This window comes from Acomys minous (genome assembly GCF_964271855.1).
Source record: "Acomys minous genome assembly, chromosome: 7".
Taxonomy (NCBI): Eukaryota; Metazoa; Chordata; class Mammalia; order Rodentia; family Muridae; genus Acomys; species Acomys minous.
The window spans coordinates 17,097,173-17,123,029 of NC_140488.1; the positions used below are offsets into that span (position 1 = coordinate 17,097,173).

The following is a 25,857-nucleotide window of genomic DNA, read 5'->3' on the forward strand; positions in this document are numbered from 1 at the left end:
ATCTTAACATTCAAACACTTAAATTATTTGCAATTGCTTCAGGGGATAATGTTCTCATTCCTTAATACATAAGGCCACATATAGTTGCTTCCCTCTCTATCCTTATAACACATCAAGCTATGTACTTAGCTCTATGTATTATAATCACGCTGAGGTTTTCTCACTATCTTTTTCCAATTCAGAGCATCCTTTTGACTTGGGAAACTTTTCTGAACCCTCACTCCTCTGCTATTAAATTCTTGTAACTTCTAGTCTCAATTTCCTTTCCTATAGTTTCCTTTAAGGACTCTTTTTGTATAAATGATCAGAATAAGTAGGTTTCTATCTCTCCTACCTCCTCAGCATTCCCTTATAGATCTTTATTTTTTTTTAACCTTTACAAAGGTGGAATCAAATGAAATTCTCACTTAGCTGATACTTCCTGCCAACGGCCCTCCCCTCTCAAGTTTCACAAGAGTACTGAGTGACCTTAGTTTTTTCCCTTGTCTGAGTTTGTGGGGTTTGGTTATGGTCTGGTAGGGGCTTGGCACAGATAAAGGACAGCATGACCTAGTTAAGTCTTATTATATGACTAAATCATATTACTTCTATTCCCTCTGCTTCTGTAGCTCTGAAACTGAGGGAGTGTGCCATGGAATCCACCGAATGTAAAGACTACATCCTTGGCCTCAGGTCTTCTGTCTCTATTGTAATTGAGGCCATTACTGTCTCGCCTTTTAACTAGTATACTGTGCCCACTAGATTCTACTTTTTTCTACCACTATCATACTTATAGTTATACTCTTTGTTCCATTCTAAATGCCCCTTTCAGATATGTTTATCCCATTTTTACTAATTTTTAAAGACATATCTTAAATGATAGCCTTTGATTTTACTTTTCTCTAATCATCTTTTTTTTTCTGTTTTGAACTTCACTGGTACTTTATCATTACTTCCTTGAATTTTCTCAGTACTTTTGGTTCCATACCGTATCTGTTAATGAACAGGCAATCTTCATAATCAGCTTGTATCAGGACAGTGTTTACAAAAGGCTAGCATTACAACTATATGGTGCCCTGGAAGGTGCTTTCTACTTCAAAGTGGTACAATGAATATTTGCCGCATGAAGTCCTTCTCCTAATTTTATCCTGCATCTAAGTTTTAACACATTCTGAGGTACTGGAGGATATAATTTCAACAAGGAGCTGTTTGTGTGTGTGTGTGTGTGTGTGTGTGTTTGGGTTGGAATGAATACAAATAGAGAACAACACGTGTAGGAATCAATGGCTTCATATTTTTGACTGTTTGTGTTGACATTTTTTACTATGTGGCTTTGGGAGGTCACTTTTAGCCTCTCAGACTCAGTTTCTGTACCTTAGTGTCTAAAGAGCTTTCCAGCCTGGCAGACATTAGTCAGTTGGTGAGTCCATGATAGCATGAGAAACTATACAGGTTCCCGTATTAGTCAGAACGGCTCCTATCACTGTTTTGTCAGTGTGCCAGCTAACATTTGTCTAGACCTACACCAACATGCTGAAATCTTAGTTATCTTGTCTGTGGTAGGTCATAACCAATGGTCATCCGTAACATGTTCGAGGAAATGCAGACTCTGGGAATTTTTGAGAGCAAGTGCAATATGATTTCTCTTTTTAAAAGCAACAACAAGGCTTATAGAGAGATGTCTCAGTGGCTAAGAACAGGCACTGAGGAGATCCCAGTTTGGTTTCACATCAGGGCGCTCACAACTGCCTATAACTCTAGCTCTGGGAGATCTAGCGCTTTCTTCTCACCTCTCAGGGCACTGAATACATATGTACAAACCACATTATCACAAGCATACACATATTTACAAATAGGAACTAATCCTCGGGCTAGAGAGACATCACAACAGTTAATAACACATGTCACTCTCCTATAGGACAGAAGTTCAATTCTCAAACTCAAATGACAGCTTACAACTGTGTGTGTCTCTAGTTTCTAAGGATCTGGCACCCTCTTCTAATCTCTGCAGGAACCAGGTATGCATACAGCAGAGAGGCATACAAGCAAGCAAAGTACCCATATACATAAAAAATAAATTTTAAAAATGTAAAAATATTTTAAAAATAAGGATATAAATCTGTTATGGAAAATTTAAAGTACCTGCAAAATTAAAGAGCAGAGTACAAAGTACTTGTGTTTGTTATTTAGATGCAGCAATCATCAACTCAAGGGATGTTTCTGTTCCATCTGTACATTTTACCCATTTCCTTCAATTTCAACAATCATATCACTTCACTTATATCCACTGCATATGTGTTTTTAAATGGTGAAATAATTTTAACATAATCTAAAAATCTAAAAATTAATAGTTCTTCACTATTAAATAAACAGTACTAGTAAAATTTTCCCTCTTGTTTCATATATATGCTCTTACATTTGATGTGTTTGAGTCATGATTCAATAGGGTCCACACACTGTATGTGTCTGATCCATCTTTCAAACCTTTTATAATAAAAAATTCCTCCCTTCGAAGATGCTAGAATCAAACTCAGAAGGGGACATAAAGTAGACATCTAAAGTAGACAGAGGGAGGGAAATAGGTGGGAGAGAGGGTGGGGAAGGTAACTGGGGTGGGGATCAGGTGTGGGGAGAGTGCAGGAGAGGGAGAATTGGGAGAGAGAATGGAAATCAATGAAAGCATCTCTGCCACAGGTGAGGCTCCAGGGAGTCTATGGGGGTGATCCAAGCTGAGACTCCTAGCACCAGGGGATATATAGCCAGGTGGGACTTCTTGTGCATGGAGGGGGACATCAAAACACCCATAAAACCTTTGACCCAAAAAATTTTCACCTACAGGAAGTGTAGGGATAAAGATGGAGCAGAGATTGAGGGAATGGCAAACTAACTTGCGACCCACCCTGTGGGAGAGAGCCAAGCCCTGGCACTATTAATGATACTCTACTATGCTTGCAGACAGGAGCCTAGCAAAGCTGTTTTCTGAGAGGCTTCATCCAGCAGCTGATGGAAACAGATGCAGAGACCCCCAGCCAAACAAGAGGCCAAGGTTGGGGAGTTCTTTGGAAGGGTGGGAAGAAGGACTGAGGGAGCTGAAGGGGTCAAGAACTCCACAAGAATACCTACAGGGTCACCTAACCTGGGCCCATGGAGGCTCACAGAGACTGAACCACCAACCAAAGAGCATGCTTGGGCTGAATCTAGACCCGTACATATCTGTAGCAGATGTGCAGCTTGCTCTTCATGTGGGTCCTCTAACAATGGGAGTAGGGGCTTTTTCTGACTCTCTTGTCTGCCTGTGGATCTCTTTCCCCTGGCTGGGCTGCCTTGTCTGGCTTCAGTAGAAGAGGATATGTTTAGTCCTCCTGTGCCTTGAGATGCCAGTTGGTACCTCCTAGGGACTTCTTCTCTGAGAAGAAGGAGGAGGCAAATGGGAAGAGATGGAATGAGGGTGTAGCTGAGAAGAAAGAAAGAAAAAGGCTGCAAATTGATTAAATAAATAAATAAATAAATAAATAAATAAACAAGAAAAAAGAAACGTCTTCCTCCCCTCTGCAAATTTCTCCCTTCCTGTTCTGTATCTTTGGCGTTTATTTGTTAAAGACACTGGACACCTTAACTTATTCATCTTGGAATTCCAGGTATACAGCTGAGAAACTCAAAAGGATTGTGAGGCTTCTATGAGGCAAATAGGAATGAACAAGTAAGCAAAGGAATACAACCTCACCCTCCTAGCACAATGCTACTGGGATCTGCTTACCAGCTCTTTTTTTTTGCTCATTGTCCATCCTTGAATAAGTCTCGGGGATCTTGCATTGATCCCTCAGTCTCCTGGTCTGCAAAGTGGAACTGCTAGTAGCTGCCTTCTGCTCCATTTCCCAGGGAGGTTGTGACAGAGGCTGGGGCTTTAAAAAATAAAACCTAAAACAGCTTTCAGCAATTGATGCTATAAATAACAGAGAAGGGATTCTATTATTAAATGTCCTTTGTTCCTAGAAGCTTCAGACAGAATGGTAAGGTTGAGAAGTAGAAGCCCTTTGCTTTGTTCTTGCAATACTGCTTCCACGAAACAGTCAGGGCCGAGAGCATGCCCTGAGCTGCGGAGTGCTGGGATCTGGGATCCCTTTAAACAAGTCAGCCCAGCTCTGGCCAGAGCAGGCTTGTAATATATCCTATTCCAGCCTGGCAAAAATAGAATAGCCAGGAGAATGCGAGGACTGAGACAACTGTTCCTGTTTTGAAAGCTTCGGAAGGATGTGCCTGCAGGTGGGGTTCAATGAGTGTCCCTCAGAGTAAAGTCCGGCCAGGAAACTGTAGGTCCGCGGTAGGGACTGAGAGTTGGACTGGACTCTTCACGGTGCCTGGTGGGGACACTGGTATAAATGGAATCCATTTTGACTAGAGATAATAGACGTGTTTGTGATTTACTACATTTTCACTCTAAACAGATCAGAGAAGCTTTGACAAGTGGCCAGGAACTGCTACAGAGGATCTGATCACCAGTAGGTCAAGTTTCAGCCATCCCGTGTTTGAAGAGAATGCCATCATGAAGTCAACAGGCTTTCCCTGCTGCTCTGGGTTGTGTGTGGAACCAGGAAACAAAAGGGGAAATTGCCTTTGGGGCCTCTTTCACTTATTCAGCACTCCTGGAGAGGCTCCACAGGAGGCCTTATTTTGTATTTCCCCACTCCTAACAAGCCCCACTGCCTCCACACATCCACACTTTCCAAATGGTGGCTGTAGTTGAGGCAAGAGCTTCTGTTCTGGAATACAGTGGGCATACCCATGGGGTGTGTGCCATGGGCACTACAGAAACAACAGAATGCAGGAGTTTGCAAAATGAGCAAATTACTAGGAATTTGAAAAATAAATGTAAAAGTAATGAGGGCCTAGACATTCCCATATGTGAAGTGGGAAGTCTGAAAGTTTCAGCCTTTTCTGAGTTTTCTGTGTACCCAAATGAGCTTATTTTGGAAGTGGAATAAATATGATTTTTTTTCCCTCATCAACTCAAAAATGGTTGAACTGATTTAGCTCAAACTATAAAAAGACAAAAAACCGAATGTGCCCTGGGACAACATTTCTCAGTGGAACTGAATGGAAGCAACGTGAGGGGCAAGATCATGAAAACGTAGAACCTTGAGATCACATCTTTTGGCTGATCTATTAGGCATTATTTAGAGTCTTGGAGCTGGAGTTGGGGCATGGGTTTGTCAGTCAAGTAGGGAACAAATTCAAAACGATCCAGTCCATTTATGAATAGATTACTGGACGTTTCTATTAATCTAATGTTAGTTTTGTGAACATGTTCATCTTCTTTTATTACAGGTTATCCACTCTTTAAAAAAAGATATATTTTAAGTGTGTGTGTGTGTGTGTATGTGTGTGCACACGTGTGCCTGTGTGTGTGTGTGCATGTGTGCCTGTGCCTCTGTATGTGTGTGTGTGTGTGGGTGTGTGCGCGCGCGCACGCGTGTGCATGCGTGCTTTATGACCAGAGGATTCTCTGGAGCTGGATATACAGGTGGTTTGCAAAGCCCCTGACATGGATTCTGGGAGCAGGATGTGATGTTAACTGCTGAGCCATCTCTATAGGCCTTATCTTTTATATAAAGCTACCGGTACAGTGAATATATTCACATTGTGTAATTAGTGAAGTTAACCTTGTAAGTGATCAATTAAAGAGAGAAGTGGTCTCAAGCTATTAAGAACACATACTTTGGAGACAGCTGTAGACCCATGCACTAGCTCTTCTCTTTTAATAAGTACTTGAACTTGATATGGAGCTTCAGCTAAGCCTGACATCTTCCTTCGGTAAAGCAGAGATGAACATACCATTGGGAAAATAGTTAAAGAGTGCTAAGAAAAAGGAAAGACTAGTGCTTAATATATAACAAATACTCCCCAAACTAAGATTATAGTAATAGTAGTAGAATTTATAACAATGATGATAGGCTGAGGATATATATTCTTTTCTACCAAGTGAGGTACTGTGGTGTACACATGTAAAAGAAATCAGAGTTTTAGAGAAGTCACCCTTATTGCAAGCAATGTATTATTTTCTGTCCCCGACTCTGTTTTATTGCATTCTCTTCTCACCATTTTATTTCTTTTCATTTTTTAAGTGCGGATGGCAGCCTACTAAATAGATTGCATTACTGTCTAATGGGTCACAGCCCACACTCTGTAAACCACTTACCTAGATGAATCTGAGAAGGCAATTAGCACTCTCAGGAGCCCAGAGAGCTGTCTACTTCTGAATTAACACCTGTGGCCAAAGGCTGAAGCCAAAAAAAAAACTTCTCTGAATCTCCCTCCCCACTAAAATGACCCCTTAGAACAATGAATGACAGCTGCAAAGGGACTAGACATGAATTCTCATACTTCCATCCCTGGCTATGCATGGGGAAAATGCCAGTCTTCTATCTGCCCAAGATACAGATTTAATCTGGAGAGAGAGAGAGAGAGAGAGAGAGAGAGAGAGAGAGAGAGAGAGAGAGGAGAGAGAGAGAGAGAGAGAGAGAGAGAGAGTTGTTTATAGGAGCTAGAAAAGAAAGTGAAAGGTCTGCCAGTTTCTCCATTTTTTTCCTCTCATGTCATCTATGTATCAAGTTTCTGACATAATGGAGGGGAATGCCCACTACCGGTATGGTAACACTCTGCTTTCCAAAGGATCCTCCTCCTGGGGAGATAGTGAGACAGCGAGACAGGGTCAAAGCACCAAAAACTGTGAGCTTTGCTCCACCTCCCGCTTCGGTGCCTTCGCCTTGACAGAGCCTTGGTCCAGTAAGACGATCTGCCCACAGCTGGTCTCCTACACTTAGAACAAATTGGAAGCAGAAGAACTTGGGGGAAGGAATTCAGTTTCACTAAAAATAGCTGCAATATAGACCCTGTGACTTACCACTCCTCAGAACAGTTGGATATGAACGGAACAGGGTCTACCGGCACCTGAAGTTGTTCTGCATTTGTTTTTCCTGCCTGAAGCCTTTAAAGCCGAGGGGAATCTTAGGACTTGGGGCCATTTGGCCCTGATGCAGCCTCTTGAAAACCTCAGAAACACATGGTGACGATATGACCAACAATCTTCCTGGACGCAGACGTGCATGACCGTTGGCACTAGTAAAAACCGGCCCTTCAAGCCTTTGCTTCATGGTGGGATCTTGCTCTCTCCTCACCACTAAGCCTGTTGCAGCTCCACGTTGAAGGTAGGTGAAACCGAACTCACTGGGGGGAATGTTTTGCAACTGGGATCCTGTTGGGTAACACAGGCCCAAGTTTCCTCTGCCTGAGGCAGGGAAACAAATGTCAGGGCAGGACATAATGTACAAATCAAACCTCTGTGCTCCTAAAACATCAATAAAGCCATTATAGTACGTGGGAACGAATTCCTTTCCTTTTACCTTCCCTCCACACACACAAGTGATTAGTCAGCAAGAAAACACATCAACTGTTCCGTTTAACCCTGTCTCAATTTCTGTACCCAAATATGCTTTTGACTGGGTACCTTTTCTTTCTTCTCCCACTACTGTGTGAATCTGAATTTGTCCCAGGACATTCCTTATCTCTAGTCACCTTTTCTATTATCTAGCAAGGAGGAGTAATCTACAGTGGCCAGAAAGGGATCCCTGTAGTTGAGGCCGACCTTAGGAAAGAGACATTCCAACTTAGATTCACAACAGATTTGATTGGATTCTATTTCCTTCCTGAAATACTATGGCTAAGACAGATTTCTGTTTTCTCGCTTGTTCACAGTTATGGGACTTGAGGAAGGAATGGGAATTGAAGGGAAGCTTGGGAAGTTTGGAGGTTGGAAGCCACTGAGAGAGAAAGAATCAGTTTACCTATTGTAAAGCTCGTAGCTGGCTTTTTAGTATTGTGCTAAACAAACTCCTAGGCCAGCGTCACTGCTTGCCAATAATGGTGTTTTCAAAGAAATGAAGATATGTTTTTGAAAGAGCACACTTTCTTTAAATGAAAATGACACGCTTAAAATATCACAAGGCTTGTGGAAACAAATCTCCTGACTCGGTATTGCCTTTGCATACTTTAAAAAAGTGAATTAGACCAGTGCTTAAACATTCCATGTTTCCTCTCGGCATCTATTCGTTTTTACTTCTATCTTTAAGATACTTATGTCCGAATAATAACCATGAAAATTTGAACTTACAAAAATCACCCTGAAAGTTATGTAATCTAACCCTCACTAAAGTATGAGTCATAATAAATGGCCAGTCTACCCACATTCTTGCTTCACCCTTCCCTGAAGCCTCAAAATGACCATATTTTCCATTTTAAGCCTTCCTCTCAGTATCACATCCTACTAACACTTTCCCCTTTCATTCAGTATCATCTGAAGGCTCATTCACTGTGTTGCTAGACTAGGTGAAACTTGCACATTCATAGTTATTTTCCCCAAGTGACGTTTAGTGCAGCCATATGGCATCACTACCACTAGGCACTCATACATATAGCACTTTATTGAAAGTTGTCAAGGGTTTTGCATTTAGCCTATGTATGCATTTTATAGAAAGGCTATGCATAACATAACGTCTTTTTCTTTGCTGAACAAGGACATTTGCTGGAGATTACCTCTAAACAGTACACTTACCTAGTACTTTGAACAAGTGATTCCAGTAATCAAATCACTGCGTACAAAAACATCTTTTCAGGAATGCACACATCAGTAAAGACACGGGTTGCAGATTCAATCATGAACCACTACCGGGATAGCTGACCAGAAATCACCCAGAAAGATTTTTAAAAACAATAAATTCTAGGTTTTACCCCTATAAATTCTGACTCTGAAGGTCTGGGGGTAGTATTCTAGCAGTGGGATTTTCAGCAAACAACCCTGGATATTCTGATGTATCACTCATTTTGGGAAGCACTGGGAAGGTTGTTGTTTCCCCTATTGTTTTATTTGTTTGTTTAAATGTGCCAGTGATTTCCATTTGCTCAGAATCAAGTTTAAGTTCCTCACCACGGCATTTGTGAAAGCCCTCACACACTTTTCCAATCTTCTTTGTTATCCTTGTCTTTACCAACCTTAATACCCTAATCAAATTGAGTTGGCTGCTGTTTTCCATTCTGTTTCCATGCCTGGTTAGTTTCCTCCTGCTATTGCCTTTGATTCCTGTGTCTTCTACACTTCTCTGCATGCCTAGAAATATGTAATCCCTTATAGTCTACACTGCAGTGTACATAAGAATGACATAAAGGACTTTTTAAACATTCCAGCTGTTAGATATCATTTCTTAGAATTCTGAGTTGGAGTTTTTAAATACCTCAGGGAATCTGATTCTGACCTCATGTCCAGAAACACTAAATCTAGCTCAAATACCATATCTTTACCAAATTAGAAAGGCAACTATTATATGTTTTTCTCATTTGTAGTTCTTAAATTTATTCAGCTATATAATATATATGACATGGAAGTAGAAGGAAGGCTCTTTGGAGGAATAAAGAGGAATCATGGAAAGAGGATAGAAAAGTGGGAAGATGGGAAATATGGTCACAATACTTGATATACTTCTGTGAAAATATTTTTATGAAATCTATCACTATGTACAATGAATAAAAATAATAGAAATGAATGTAAAACTGTAAGTTTAAAATCAGACCAAAATCAAACAATGAAGCAAACAAAACCAGAACAAGCAAACAAAAACAGTTTTCTTCAAGAGTCTAAGAATCATGGGAAAAGATACCCACAGCCCATTTTCTCTCTGGAAACACCTTAAGCAGGAGTATACAATGTGCCCAACATGGGCATAACAATTAAATCTGTTTTCAGAGGACAAGCTATGACTTAGAGGGTAAAGTGTTTGCTGTGCAAACATGAGGAGGAAGATATTCTAAGTATGTTTGGAGTAACAACTTGGGTAAATTATTCCTTAAGTTTCAATCAACATGTAGATATATTATGTATATAATAAAATACAACTATAAAATAGCTAACTATATTACTAGATTAGTAAGCATACTTCTATATTATTATACTCATAGAATTATATTAAACACTTTTGTTTGCATATTTGCACAAATACCTATGCAAATCTCTTAAATTATAATTTGTACAGAAATGATATAGTCAGTCATACTTTTCTGTATTATATTTTATTGCCTTTTATTAGTGATATGATTAGATTCTCTAGGGGCTTGTTTTGTTGATCTAGAAAAATGAGAATAATAGTACCTATCTAATAGGGTTATGAGGATTCAGAGAGTTGGAAATATAAAGCAAAATGAAGCACCTGTTTGTAATCCCAGCAGTTGTGTATCCGAGAGAGGAGGACTGTAATTTCAAGGATAGTTTGTATAATAGTTCTAGGCTAGGCTAGACTATATAAAACACTCCACATTTAGTGAAATCAGTATTTAAATACTATTGTTCTTCTATTATTCCCACTCCACCAAAACCTACAAATCAACTACAATTGTTTAATTTGATTCTTTATTGGTTAGACAACATTTTGTGATATAGATGCAAATAAGTTATCCGAGCAATTCTACATTTTGTAGGCATTCCTTTTACTTCCACTTTTTGCTTCTAAAAAGCAAAATAACAATAACATGTTGATTATATACATTTATATACTGCCATTTTTCTTACTCTGTAACAGATTCCCAAGAATAAGATAACTGGGTTAAAAAATGAGCATTGTTATTAATTTCAGTGTTGCCTCACTGTTTTCTAAAAAACATGTAAAAAATTTCACAATTCCTCTAGCAGTACACAAGTACACTTTATCCTGCAATATCACCATGTTGGTCTTACAGCACTTTCTTTTTTTACCTTTATTTTCTGTGTGGATGTATGTATAGGCACCATGTGTGCACAAACTCAGCAAGCTCAGAAGAGGTATCATCCTGGACGTTGAAGGTACAGAGAGTTGTGAGTTGCTATGTGGGTGCTAGGAACTGAACCTGGGCCTTCTACAGTTTAAAAAAGCAGAAAGCGTTGTAAACCACTGAGCCATCTCGCATCCTGCTTTATAACACTTTGTAAATGCCATTAGTCCTATGGGTAAAGTGGGTTGATGATTTACTGTTCCTGGTTTATCTGGCTTCATATCACTGTGAGTTCTTTAGGGGAGAAAAGTTTACTTATTTAAAGCTGCAGCTCTGCTCCTCCTCAGTCTGCTCCTCCTCCTCCCCCTCCTCTTCTTTCTGTCAAGTTGTAAGTGTTTTTTGTTTTTGCCTGTGAGTCCAGCATTTCACTATAAAGTCCATGTGCATTTTCTAAGTATAGCTATGTTAATCTGTTTGGGTTATGGTGCTTTTTGCCCAAGTTCTGAAGAACTATATGTTGTAAAATAATCTCTTTATAACTTCTCAGCTTGAGAAAATGTTTAGGAGGTTCCTTCCATTGCAAGGTTGTGTATATCATTTCATAGACTTTCTTACAGAACTTTTGTTATTCTTCAAACTTGTCTGTACCCTGATATACTGTTTAGTTGAGGTAAATAAGTCTAATTGCATCCTTGCTGCATTGCATTTCCAATCCACCTTTGCCCAATTGAAATGAAATATCAACGTTTGTTCTGCTTTACATATCTTAAGATTATATACATATAATTGTGCATTATTGCTTTTGTTTTTAATCACATTGTCTATTACTTATGTAGTGCTCCCATTTCATTTGATTACAGTGATTTTCGAGTATATCCTGATGTCTAGAGAGTGGTTTTCCCTTTCCTTCCCTCCTCTCTCTCTTTTTTATTTTTCATGCTCAGTCTAGGGCATTTATTCTTACATATAAATATTAAAATATATTATATGAATATCCTGTTTTTCTACTGCAAAAATACATTGAGGATTTAAATTGGAATTTGAAGTTATAATATTGACATTGGGAAAATTGTAGTTTTATATCAACTCTTACGGTTCATTCACTCATTTTGTCAGGATTTGTTTTATGCAGTTTTTTCATATTGCCTTGATGCATTTCTTATTAAATGTATTCCAGTATTATACAGGGTATTTTTATTACTGTGAATACAGTTTTATTCCATTTTCATTTCAGTACGCATTACTTGAGTAGAGAAGCACTATATTGTGTGTGTGCACATGTGTGTTAACCAACTTTATATCCTTTCACCTACCAAATTCTCTGAGTAACTTGTGTAGATTTTGTTAGAGTGTTTCTGTTTTCTAGCTCTACAAATATAACATTGACAGATAAACATACCATATAGTTTGTTATGTTTATATTGGTTCCTTTTGCTATTTTATATTAGCTAGAAACTCCAAGACAATGGTGAATAATAACAGGGATATGAAGCATTATTTCCTAGTTCTGAATTTTGTTTGATTGGGCCAGTGCTTTGCTGTTTGTGATTATATTTTTGGTAAACTATTATTTCAAGATATTTCCTTCTAATTATATTTAAGTAGAAATGTATTGAGTGCAACTAAATATTATCAAATGACCTTTAAGACTGTATTAATATCATCATTAATGTTATTTTCCTCTTTAATTAATTGATACAATTTATCAATTCATATAAATTGAGAGATTTGCTGATGCATATACTGATGTTTAACCTCCTTCACATTTCTAAATTTAATAGTATACATAGATTAGTAATTTCTATGAAACAAACTAACCAAACCATCAACATATCTATATCTATATCTATATATCATATACATATAAATTTACATATACATACAATTTATTTATTGTTTGTGTGTCTTTATGTTAGTCTGCTTGCTCTATTCTGGGCTCAGGTAGTGGTTTTAACTGTCACTGTAGGTCTGGCTGGCTCTCTTCTTCTAGACCATGGTGGTTAGTATCTTTTTTTTTCTACAAAAACAAAACAAAACAAAACACCTTCTCATCTTTCTACCAATCAAATCAAGAAGGATCAAATTGCTAGTCTCTTGTATCCCTGGCAACTGCAGGGATACAAGAAGGAAGCAAAATGTGGACAAGACCTCTGAAGGCCTTCACTGGGAAGACTCACAAATCCACCTCGTTTGATCCTTCGTGTCAAATCACTTTGTTTGTTCCCAAATTAACTTACAGAAAATGAATACCTTGAAATTTTTCTTCTGAATGAAGGTAAGGGTAAAGTATAGCACATCCTAAATCGTCACAAATTTACTTAATTGACTTGATACCCTATGAGCATATACAGGGTGAGGAAATCCCCCTCAGGAACAGTCATAGGGGAGGGGAATAAGGGGAAAATGGGAGGGAGGGAAGAATGGGAGGATACGAGGGATGGGATAACCATTGAGATGTAATAAGAATAAATTAATAAAAAGTTTAAAAAATGAAAAAAAACCCCAAAAGAAAATATGATTATGAGGTAAAAAAAGAAAGAAAGAAAGAAAGAAAGACTCATGGATTGTATTAAAAATGTTTGCATGTGTATGCAAAAATAACAGTACCTCTAGATTTAGATTTATCTATTTATAACAATTTCCATGTTTGGAGATTAAATATAGATTGATGTCATTTAAAAAAGAATGAAAAGGATTGCCTATTTTTTATGGCTTTAGAGAGTTTAAATAATATTAATACATTGTTTTCCTCAAATATTTACCGTAGTATGAATACCCATAAACTCCTTGGTGTGGTGACTTGCCCAGTGATAAATATTACTCATTAATTTATTCTCTTATTTGATAAATGACCAATTGATAATTTCTCCTTCTTAATGAGTTGCTTAGTTTTATAAAAGGTGAAAGCATTTCTTTTTAGAATTTTAAGTGTACTGCTAAGTAATTTAGTATATAATTTTTATACCTGTGTTTATTTCTGGTTATGTCTCCTTTCATATTCCAAGACGTGAAAGAATTTCTCTTTTTTTAATCTGAAGTTCAAGAGGGTTGTCTTCTCACTGGATTTTCTCAAAGAACAACATTTATCCATTTTATTGATTCTAGATTTTTGCTATTCCTTTTCTTATTTCTTTCTCCTTACATTTGTGATTCTTTTCCAAACATTAGGGAAATATTAAGATAATTTCTCTTCTCATTTTTGTTGGTTAATGCTATAAGTCTACATAGTCCCCCTCCTCAGAGGAAGCTTTCTCTGGTGCTAGGTATATTTTGAAATAAAGTGATTAATCTTTATTGCCTTCAGATTGTTTAAAATTTCCCTTTGAATTCACTGCCATTTTATGAGTATATTTCTTAAGTTTTATGTGCTTACATTTACATTATTTCAGTTATATAGCTGTTGTGCTCAGAGAACCTGTTTTTCATTTTCTGTTTTACTCTATCCCCTGTTTCAGCCTTTTCTTTGTATTCCTTGGGATTTGTTTTTGAGGCCTCTTACATTTTTTCTATCACATTTCTCATTTGATATTTTTACCCTTGTGTTTGTTATTTCCTGCTGTGTGTTATCTTCCTGGCCACTGTTTTGCATATCAGCCAAAGTTATCCTCTTCTATAGTTAATTTACTAAACTGTTGATTTGGTAAATCTTATGAAGTAGCAGAAAATCTATTTTATGCTGTTGTTGAACCTCAACATATGCTTCTCTTTTTGTCTTCATTATGCACTATAATGGTGGCTTACAAGTTATCACTTATCTGTCCTTCCACAAAAATAGTTGAACTATTTTTTTTGATAGCTTATTGAAGTTGCCTCATGGTCAAGGGACATTTACTCAAGTAGTAGTAGAGCTCTCAATCTGTAGGAAACTAAGTTCTTCTTAGGAGCCTTCTTTCTGGGTTTAAAATGGCCCCACTTGTCTTTTGATTCATTCCTTCATAGCCTCTTGAAGTCTTGGGGAACCAAGGACACGGGTCTGATATTTTTCAGTTTCTAGTCTCCTTTTGTAAGGTCTTATAGTTCTGGATCAATGATTTACTTTGTACTTAACAGAGTAAGAAAGACAAGGCTTTCGTACGACATGCCCCTTGGGCTAGTATGCAGATATAAGTGAGTATATACCATTTGACTCTTTCTGCTTCTGGGTTAACTCACTCATTATGATCATTTCTAGTTCAATCCATTTATCCACAAATTTCAGGAATTCCTTGTTTTTAATAGCTGAGTAGTATTCCATAGTGTAAATGTACCACAGTTTCTTTATCCGTTCTTCTACTGATGGACACTTAGGCTGTTTCCATGTTCTGGCTATTATGAATACTCTGGTGCCTCACATTTAACCATGTCCCCTGGAAGGGGAGACCTGGTGGCACTCAGAGGAAGGACAGCAGGCTACCAAGAAGAGACTTGATACCCTATGAGCATATACAGGGGGAGGAAATCCCCCTCAGGAACAGTCATAGGGGAGGGGAGTAAGGGGAAAATGGGAGGGAGGGAAGAATGGGAGGATACAAGGGATGGGATAACCATTGAGATGTAACAAGAATAAATTAATAAAATAAAAAAGAAAGACAACAGTTCTTTTTGCCAGGACTCTCACAACATGCAGGGCATAGCTCATATTTAATTGCTTCCCATAAGCTTCAATAACTCTTTTGCTCAGAAAGGCAAGTAGCTTGGAGTTTGCAATGAGAAACACTATAAGCTTAAGTTCTCATTTTCCTTGAGTCTTCTCACATGGTGGACCCTAGTTATACTACTGAAGGAGTTGCTTTGTAATAACACAGGACTGGTGTTAAGGTTCAGGGTGGATAAATGTAATAATTTGGGTACAGTTGTGAAAATAATCTCTAAAATACTATGATGTTGGGCCAGCAAGATGGTTCAGCAAGTAAACGCACTTTCTGGCCAGCATTAAGACCAGAATTTGATCCAGAACCTATGTGATAAGAGAGACCTGATTCCCATAAGTTGCCTTCTGGCCTCTTCATGAGTGTTGTGGCATGAATATGTATGTCTGTACACACATGTGCACATGCACACATGTACCCACACACCCCCCTACACATTCACACCTACACCTCATACAAAAGTACATGTGCATGCACTAAATAAGTATAATAAAAGTAAAAGTATATTGCAATGCTAAGGGATTTAATACATTTTAAATTTAATATTTTTAAAAGGGAGTCATGAGAAGAGTGAAAATACAGAGGATTCATGTGGGGATCAGACAAATGTCTCTTATCATTACTACAGCTTGTATCCCTGCAGGAAGCAAGAAAATAAAAGTTTGCTAGAATTTTGTAAAGTTGTCAGTTTTAGCTATATAAGGCTAATAGGAAGCTGGAGCTCATACATATTTCTGTTCATTCACGGTGTCTGACCATTCACAGCATCCTAAGCAGAGTGAGTCTGTTTTACTCTGACCACCTAAAACTTGAGTTGTTCTCTTTTTAAAATTAATTTATTCATGTTACATCTCAGTTGTTAGCCCATCCCTTGTATCCTCCCATTCCTCCCTTTCTCCCGCTTCCCCCCTACTCCCCTCCCCTATGACTGTGACTGAGGGGTACCTCCTCCCCCTGTATATGTTCATAGGGTATCAAGTCTCTCCTTGGTGACCTATTATCCTTCCTGAGTGTCACCAGGCGTCTCCATCCAAGTGACATGGTCAAATATGGGGCACCAGAGTTTGTGTGAAAGTCAGATCTCCTTACTTGAGTTGTTCTCAATGACAAAGTCTAACTTATGTGGACAAAATTTTCAAAAAGAAATTGCACTTTCAGATGAGATCAGGCGCTTTCAGGGTGGTATGGCCATAGATGAAATTGCAATTTCAAACTGAAGCCTTTCTCGAGGCTGAATAACTGACTAGAACTTCAACAATCATGGAGAGTTTATAATGTTGCAGGGCCAGAGCCAATATTTCATTTATCTTGGGCTATCTTTAGCCTCCTACAGAGACATTCTTTGTCCACTTCTGTGTCTAACCTACCATGGTAATGGAAGAAAACCTTTTGAAATGTATTAATTTAACAAAACAATAGTTTCCAACAACTAAAATGCTAAGAGTATCATATCACTAAATAGGAGTTGAGTCCTGTGTATACGATTTCTCTTGTTTGCTGTGATCACCTACCGAATATTTCCACCAATGTACATTGAAAAGTGCCTTGATTTATGGCATACTTTCTTCTATTACTACAAAATTTCATGAAACTGCTTCCAAGTTGGAACTTAGAGTTTTGGGTGACCTAAATATGTTTTCCCCAGGCCGTGGTAACTCATTTTTTTCTCTTTTGTGATAACAGTTGTGTTTTCACTTTAACATGCAGAATAAAAGGAAGAGACTTCTGGGAAATGTAGTCACTGTTCTTCTTAACAGGAGGTGCCAACAGTAGGTAAATTCACAGTAGAGTAGTGGGGGAAGTCACTGAGACCATGTACTAGGCATACATGCACTTTATCAGTACAGCATCTTAGAAAGAAGGACCAAGAAGTGAGGATACAGATATAGGAGTGTCTACAGGAGCCACTGGAAGCGGTTCCTCTGCCCTTCAACTGTCATAGCTCTCTTGACTGACAAGCTTAATGTGGGGCTCAGAAATGTCATCTCTACTAAGAGTAAATCCTGAGCATCACTCACTATTGACAGATTCTTCCAAAATCTATTAACCCATGGCAATCAGGGCCTTCTTTAAAAAATGTCAGCATAGGCTTTTGAAATAAAAATTATCTGAGGTTAAGTCCTGATACTGTTATTCAGTATTGGCGGTAACATGAACAGAGAAGTTACCCATGCTTACCTCTTCCTTCCTTTCTTCTTTCCTTCCCTCCTTCCTTCCTTCCTTCCTTACTTCATTTTTTGTTTTATTTTGAGGCAGGGTCTTATATCACTGGCTTGCCTAGAACTTGCTATACAGAACAAGCTTGCCTCTATTATATAATCCATGGGCTTAAAAAATAAAGAACTAACCAACTAGGGCACCAAAACTACTAGTTGAAATGAAACTTTTCTCTCTAAAAGTTGAGGACCTGGTGTCAGTTCTTATAGTAGTACGACACTGGCTGGCACAGAACAACTGAGTTATAAACAGTTTCAAACAAAGGAAAGTGCAGGCGTAAGTATCTTATCATTATGGACCCAGATTGTCTTTTTTCATATTTCAATATTTATTCATAGCTCTTCTTTCCCTAAAATTGTATAGCTCTATATAGCACCACTTGACTAGCAGATCTTTGCGATAGGAATAATACCAAGCTCCTGACCTTAATACAGTAGAAAAAGTTTCAAGGACCTACCTAAGAGAGAGGTCTCAGTCCACAGATATCGGAACACTGATCACTTAAACCAGGCGTGTCCTACTTGTGACCCATAGGCCACATATATTGCCTGATAGATATTACTATGGCACAACAAATTTATAGATGAAAATGTCATAACACGATGTTGAAAGGCTGGACACCTCTGACAGGCTTTCAGAAGAAAAAAAAAACAGAAAGATTCCTAGCAAAGGTTTTGGCTCTAAGACAGAATTTGAGAGAAGTGGAGAGAAATGTCAGAGATTGAATTCCATGAAAGAATGCGACCATCAGCCATGAAGTTTGCGGTGGGAGATGTTCCTTAGCAATCAGGAATGGCGAGAAGGCATTGCCGAGCAGAGTGAGTAGTTGAACTTTGAAGCAGGACAACCACAGCCTTGGCTAAGCAGGCATGGAGCAGTGGAATCCGTAAGAGTGTTGACATTAGGCCAGGACTCAGTTATGCAATGTGGGCGGTCATAAGAAGGCCATGACGTCTGGCAACTGAGGCAACCCTGATAGAAACGACAGCTGAGGATTCCCACTGACCACAATCCACACACCTCTCTAGCAGACCTTTCATGGACGTGGAATGTGGATAACATACCCTCTGTGTCAATCATGTGGGGGGGGGCTGGCATTGACAGAGTAAGAATAAAATAGCCATCAGGTTCTGAGAGCTCTGTTCTCATTCTGATGCTTGACTTTCTCTCCTGTGGAATGATCAGAGTTTATAATAATTCCATAATAACTGCAGAAGGTGTCAAGATATAGAGAGGAAGGAGCAAGACATTTTGGAAGCCAAGACTTACTTGAGGCATTACCCTGGGTAAGCCTCCTGCTACTTGTGTTTGTGTAAGTCGCTTCATCTTTCTGGATTTGTTCTGTGATCTGGAGAATGGAGCTGATGATAATAACACAGTATTTCTTTGAGTATAAAGTAGCATAATATGAATAAGTTATTAGTATAGGCAAAAAAACCTTAGTGGTTCTGTGAGTCACATTATGAAGTTGGGATCTGTATTGTGCATTTCACTCTGTGATAGGATTATAGGAGGCCTTAGAATGGGCATCTGGGAGTTTATCATGAAGAGTTACATAAAGTCATCGTCTAAATGGAGATAAAGTCAAACACAAATCTGCTAACAACTAAATATTACACCCAAAATTTTCTAAAAAAAAAAAAAAGAAAGAAAGAAAAGAAAGAAAGAAAGAAAAGAAAAGAAAAAAGAAGGAAAGAAAAGAAAAAACTTTTAACATTGTCAGAATGATTTCTGGGGTTAAGGCAAGAACTTGAAAATTTGGGGCCAAAAGTTTTTTTTTAAGTTTTTTGTTTGTTTATTTGTTTGTTTTTTGGTTGAGTGTGTGGTGTGTGTGTGTGTGTGTGTGTGTGTGTGTGTGTGTGTGTGTGTGTGTGTTTGGGAGGGGCTGTATTTTGGTTTGGTTTGGTTTTTTTTTTTTTTTTTTTTTTTGAGACAGGCTTCTCTATGTTATCTTGTTATCCTGGCTGTCCTGGACCAAAGTGTTTTACATGTTTGTGCTAAGAAATGCTGAGGATGTCAGTTGTTTGACTGTTTTTAAAGACTTATTTATTTTTATGTGTATAACTGATTTGCCTATATGTGTGCATACAACATACATACCTGGTATCCACAGAGGTCAAAAGAGAGTGTATAATATCTGGTAGCCGAAGTCAGGATGGTTATAATCTGCCATGTGCATACTGGGAATGAAACCCAGGTCCTCTGGAAGAACACCTGGTGTTTTGACCTCCAAGCCTTCACCCCAGGCCCCTCTGAATTTGAGAAAAAAGTTATTTAAGACAGCCTTTAGAATGTAGATGATGTTGTGAGATAAAGCGCTGTGGAACGATAAGCATTCTTCATGGACAGCCCATGCTTTCCAGTGATATCTATTGTTTTGAAATGTGAAATGATAGGGGCTCTTGATAGACAGCCCATGCTTTCCAGTGATATCTACTGTTTTGAAGAGTGACTGAATCCTTGACTAAGCTCTAGCTCAATGTTTCCTCCTTCCCTGAACAAGCAAGTGACAAAACATTTAAGGATGTCAACTTTTCACATGCATTCCAAAATCACGTTATAATGGCCCAAAGGTTCATTTTTATAGGAGGCAGAAAATCACATATCTGCTTGCAGTAGATTGTGAAGATCTTAATGTTAAGCTGCTGATGGTTAAATTATTGACATCTCCCTGTCTTACAACTGTAATTCACTTCCAAAATCGATTTTGAGCTGTAGCAAACAAAGAAGGAACAGAAAATTCTGGGTCAAAAATAATCTACGGTTCTTATATTAAACGTTTGTGTAACAGAGCACCCAAAAGCTGAATGTCTTAAAGCAATGACCATTTTTTTTTATGATAATTGTGTGGATTAAGAATCTGGTTAGAGTGTAGAAGTGCAGAAAGAGATGGTTCATGGAATCTGGTAAATCCTACCTTGGCTTGGCAGCAGACTGAGATGGTCTGACTTGGGCCATATCACCCAAGTGTCTACTATATAACTAAGGACTTAGACACTTGGGGATACTCAGACTCCACGCAAACCACTGAAATGGCTTAAATGCAACAACAAGCCTTTGACCCAGGAATTTGAACAGGATCCCATTGAATAGTTCTCCATTAATAATATAAATGTATATGTAAAAAAATAATTTAAAAAGAAAAAAAACCCGAACAAACAAAAAATCAAATTGTCCTCTGACCTCTACATGCATATTGTGGCATGTACGTAACCCTGAAAAATAAAATCAATAAACAAATGTTTAAAAAAAATAAAATGTGTTGTATATGTGGCTAAAAATGAAAAAAGAAAGAAAGGGTCTCTCATAAGAATGCAGCCAGATGTGAGATGAAGCTACTGTCATCTGGTAATTTGGATTGGATCTCTAAAATGCAGTTCTTCCTTGACTTGCTGGCAATGTGGGTTGTTGTCAGGGAGATCAGCATAAACCATCAGCTAGAGAGCCTAGTTGTAAACCCTCCAGCATGTTTTTTTTTCAGAGTGGGTACACTTCATCCATGGTGATGGGCTTTCCCCAGAATAAGTGTGAAATAGGCCACCAGGGGGGCTGGACATCTGTCTGATAATTTACTCTAAAATTAACAAAGCACCATTCCCACCATATACTACTGTAGGTTGAAGACATTATGAGCCCTACCAGGGTTCTCAGCACTTAGGAGGGAAATCCAACAGGATTGTGGATTTGAGGCCAGTCGGGGATTCACAGTGAGACCTTGTCTCAAAACAAAAGAAAGCAAGGCAGATGGAATCTCTCGTAGCGAAAGGACCACCATCTTATCTTCCTAGCAGAGATATCAAAAGCCTCTTTCAGGAGGTCATTTTTGGATACCAAGTATTTGGGAGCTGGACACTAGAGGCTCGAGTGTGCCTTCAATTGGAGCCAATTCTAACATTTTCACATTAAATACACCAGAAGGGATGTAAGAAGGGGCAGTCAAATTCCCTCTGCAAAAGTGGCTGGGTATAACCTCCCTAGCAGAGTCTTCAGGAAGCTTATTTAGATAACATTGCATGGCTGTGCACTAGAATAGTCATTATTCCTGGGGTCTGTCACTAACGCTCTTATGAAGACGATTGATTTGTCTCAACATTGGCCCACATCATTATAGGTTTTTTTTTTTTACATGAGACATCTATTTTCTTTATGTTCTGATTTTTTTGTAGGGTGATTTACAATGAGGGAACACATTTTTACTTACTTGTGTTTATGGATGGTCATGCTTATTCATTCTCCTATGCAAACATCTCTGTATATCACCTCAGTGATACTAGCTAACCTATGTTTCATCACATGTTTACTATGCCTACTATTTTATTGTCCTTTAAGGAACAGAGTTATATCTGGCTTCCAGCTGGATGTTAGTCTTGCTGACTATAGAGCTGGGGTTAGAGCTTATCTGTAAAGATAGAGAACTCTCGAACATCATAATGTGGTGACCCCAGTGGAGCTTACCAGGAGGATACAAACAAAGCAAATTAAATAGGTACACAGAAGACAAGGAGCACAGTGTGTGTGTGTGTGTGTGTGTGTGTGTGTGTGTGTGTGTGTGTGTGTGTTTAGGGAGGCTGACAAAGACTTAGATGTTTGTGATTGAAAGATATGTCTAATGAAGGTGTTTCTCTTCTTTTAAGAGACTGGGGGACGTGCTGTGAGATGGTGTACGAAAGAATGACTTTGGTATTTGAAATAGACACACCTGGATTCTTACCCAGGATCTACTAATAACCAGATGCATGGCCTTTCTGAAAATTACTTGGACATGATGGTTTACGTTTGAAACCTTAGCACGTTGGAGTTCAAGGCCAGCATGAGCTCTATAGTGACACCTAATTTTTTAAAAAATTAGTTAATCACTCCAAGGCTTCCTTTTCTTATTTGAAAATGGAAATAGTAATAGCAATGCTTATAGATGTTGAGAAAAGATTAAATAAGATCCTGACGTAATGACTTAGCACCACTGCTTGTCACAATTTAGGCACTAACTGAATGATACCATTTACTGGGTATAGATTGTTTAGAAACTTTTAAAAATATCCTCAAAACATACATAAAAATCCAACCCTTTAAATTCCTGTCTTTTGAAGAGAAGTTATTTCTTTACCAAAATATTGATATTAATTAATGGTCTAATCTTGGACTGAGTAATTACATTATATCATCAAGCCCCGGGTTATTAGATATCATTTGCAAGAAAACCAGGCCTACAGTTCCTCCCAGACTGAGCATGGAGGCTGCAAATAGAGTTTAGAGGATTGCTGACCTTTAGACCCTGGCTGGTAGCAGGGGCAGCCCCCACTCCTGGTCTTGAAAGCCGCAACAGGCTCTTGTAATTGAGTTACAGCCTGGGATTCGGTAGGACTAATCCATCTATATGATTTCTTCTCCTGGTTTAATAGCATTAACAAAACCAAATTAAGGAGAGGATGGGAGTGGAGTGGGCAGAGGTGAATGATTTCTCTGCTTGGCACTCACGAGCACATCTCCATGGTCAGGATACTGCGTGTGTTTTGAGGAGTGCTTTGAGGGCTCTGTGGAGTAAGTCATGCTAACAGCTACCTTATGCCCTAACAGCACACACTTGTCCCCACTGACAGAAAGAACAATAAAGGGAAAGGTTTCCTAACACCCAGGCACTGATTATGACCGCCCTATTCCTCCTTTCCCGTTTCCTTTATGTTCTATGTAAGATTTCTGGGCGCTTTTTCTTCTAGTTCTAACTCTCAGGGATCTTCCAAGGCTTGTTATTCAGCGTAGCCTGAGAGGCAAGCTAACCCTACTTACTCTGCAACTCTAGAAGCTAGTCTCACCTCACTCCACATGAGCTTGGCTAACCTGAGCAGTGGGGAAGCTGCATCCAGTCTGAGTTTGCCAAACAGCCTACAGCCCTAGAAGGAGGGGGTCAGTGTGTGGCAGTGGGGGTGGGGAGCAGCAACCTTTACTGGGTCACTTTCACTCTCAGCCCTGTTGACACCAGGATTTCTTCTCTCCCTTCTTGGAGAATCGGCCATCTCAACCTGGTCAAAGGTGAAGAGTCAGACTCCAGGAAACTGAGATTTCACCACAGTTGCCAACAGCGGAGTCCCCCAAAGTGTAGGTGGCAACGAATGCAGCTAGAAGTCAAAGGGGTAGGAAGGGTGAAGACTGAGGACTCCTGGCTTCATTGTTCACACAGCATAACTAGAGAGCCCGCTGTGGTGGCAAAGGAAGTCCCCTGCCTGTCCAAGGGAATAGGGGACGCCCCGCTGACAAGATCGCCTGCACTCAGCTGGGCTGCCAGGCTTTTGCTAGGCGCCAGCTGACGTTGGCGCGCCCCTGCCGAGCTCTGTTTTTACTACAGCCGGCAGGCGGCTTTGTGGGGCCCCGCCCTCGCCGGCCGCCCGCTCTCCGCCCCCCGCCGCCCCCCGCGTGCCCACACCTTGTCGTTTATATAGAACGCACCCCAGTGTCGATTCGTGGCTCTCTGGGATCTGAGAGTTCTTTGCCCAGAGAGTGGCAACAAGGGAGCAGGCAAGCTCCAGGGGGGTGTGGGTGTAGAAAGAAAGAGAGAACAGGTAAGGGTTTTCGGTTCCCGCTCCTCTGCCAGCCAGCAACTCGGGCCCCTCTTTTCGCCAAAAGACAGAAACCCGAAAACTGGATTAAATAGAAAAAGGCGAACCTCCCTTTCCGAATATCCGCGGGCAAGAAGCTGCGCGGCTCTGCGGTGTAACAGGCTCACACGTTGCTCATCACATGTTCAAACATTTCCCTTTCGGAGAGGCTCGTTATTTTTAAGTGAATATTTTTGTCTTTGTTTTGATTTTTTTTTTTAAACCTTCCTCGGGGTTTTATTTTGATTGAGTTAGCGGTCAGCAGCAGATTGGGAGAGGCGGGGAAAAACAGCCCGTCAGAGCTTGGGTAGCCCACCCAGGCAACTCCCGGCGTGGCAAGCGCCCGCGGAGCAAGCGACCCGCACAGAGCCCTGGCAGGCCGGCGGCGAAGCCGGGGAGTCCCGGCAGCGCCTCCCGGGTGTCCCGTGGTTCCAGAGCGCGGCTCTCCGCGGGCGGGCAGGAGCGGCGGGGCGCTGAAGCCGCGGCCGCACCGCTTTGTCTCTGCACTTCTGGAGCGCGGCGAGCGGCTCCTCCCGCGGCCGGCCGCTCGGGCTCGGGCGGCGGCTCCTCCTTCACCCCTCTCTTTTCCTCCCCACTCTTTCGCAGGCGGCAGCAGCGACAGCAGTGGGGAAAAGCAGATTCCGCCTGGAGCTACACTGAGAGCTTGCGGTCGCGACTTGCCGCCTTAAGCGCTCTCCCAAGTCCAGCCCGCTCGCAGAGGACTTCCTTCTTCTGGACGAACCTTGTCAAGCAAGCTGGGATCTATGAGTGGAAAGGTGACCAAGCCCAAAGAGGAGAAAGATGCTTCTAAGGGTAAGCCCACCGGCCAGTCAGCCTTCTTCCCTTTGCTAGCTTGCCCTAGCCCCCTTGTGTGCGCGCCGCCCAGTGGCTCCTAGTCTCTCCGCTAGACCCTAAGCTTCCCGTGACCTCTCGGACCCCGGGCAAACCCCCGAGGTCCGGGCCTCTAGGGGAGTGTGGGTTTGCACCACTTTCCCTCCTTCCTAGCGGAACTGTGGCCCCGCGAGTGCCTCCAGTCTCCTCCACTGCCCCTCTGAACGCATGGTGGCGACGATGCGGGCAGAGGAAGCTGCTGCATCCTGGAGCGAGGGAATGGAGCTGCCTGCTACTGACTGGATGTCTCTTGTGTGGTGTGTGTGTGTGTGTGTGTGCGCGCGCGTGTGTGTGTGTGTGTACAGGCGCGTGTGCGCGTGTATATCTGTAAGTGTCTATGCCTGTGTGTATACCTCTGTGTGTGATAGAAAGTATTGTGCGTGTGTGTGCGTGCGTGTGTGCGTGTATATACGCTCCAGAGAGTGTGCATATGTGTGCTGCTAGGGTGCAACGTGGTGACATACTCAGGAATTTGTCCCGCTCTCAGGACCAAGCTCAGATCCACGTTCAACCCCCCTCTCCCTGCCCCCAGTGCAAACAAAGAGCTTGGCCCATATGCAGAACCCCTCCCCCCATACTTCTTTTCACCTCACACTCCTTACTCCCCAACTTCCTACCCATCCCACTCAAAGGAGAAGACAGGAACGTGCACCTTTTGACATGCCGCGTGCAAAAGTGAGCAATCTGGCTACCCTGGCGCCGCCTGTGTTGCGCCTCAGTAGCGCAGCCTTGCCGAGCCCCAGGAGAACAAAGGCTGTTGT

The 25,857-nt window shown here is 40.4% G+C and overlaps 1 protein-coding gene across 4 annotated transcripts in view; it reads left to right on the forward strand.

Moving 5' to 3' along the window:
• Window positions 1–6,833: 6,833 nt before the first annotated feature.
• FGF13 (fibroblast growth factor 13) overlaps window positions 6,834–25,857 on the forward strand; it is a 511,366-nt gene continuing 492,342 nt past the window's right edge. For 2 of the 4 annotated variants that reach the window (XM_084789202.1, XM_084789206.1), the window contains exons 1-2: window positions 24,079–24,169; window positions 24,812–25,018. In XM_084789202.1, coding sequence (XP_084645328.1) covers window positions 24,970–25,018 — 49 coding nt within the window. In that variant the 5' untranslated portion in view covers window positions 24,079–24,169; window positions 24,812–24,969. Of the gene's footprint in view, window positions 7,185–24,078; window positions 24,170–24,683; window positions 25,019–25,857 lie in introns of those variants that run through there. The other 2 variants (XM_084789203.1, XM_084789204.1) reach the window with 2 other exon arrangements.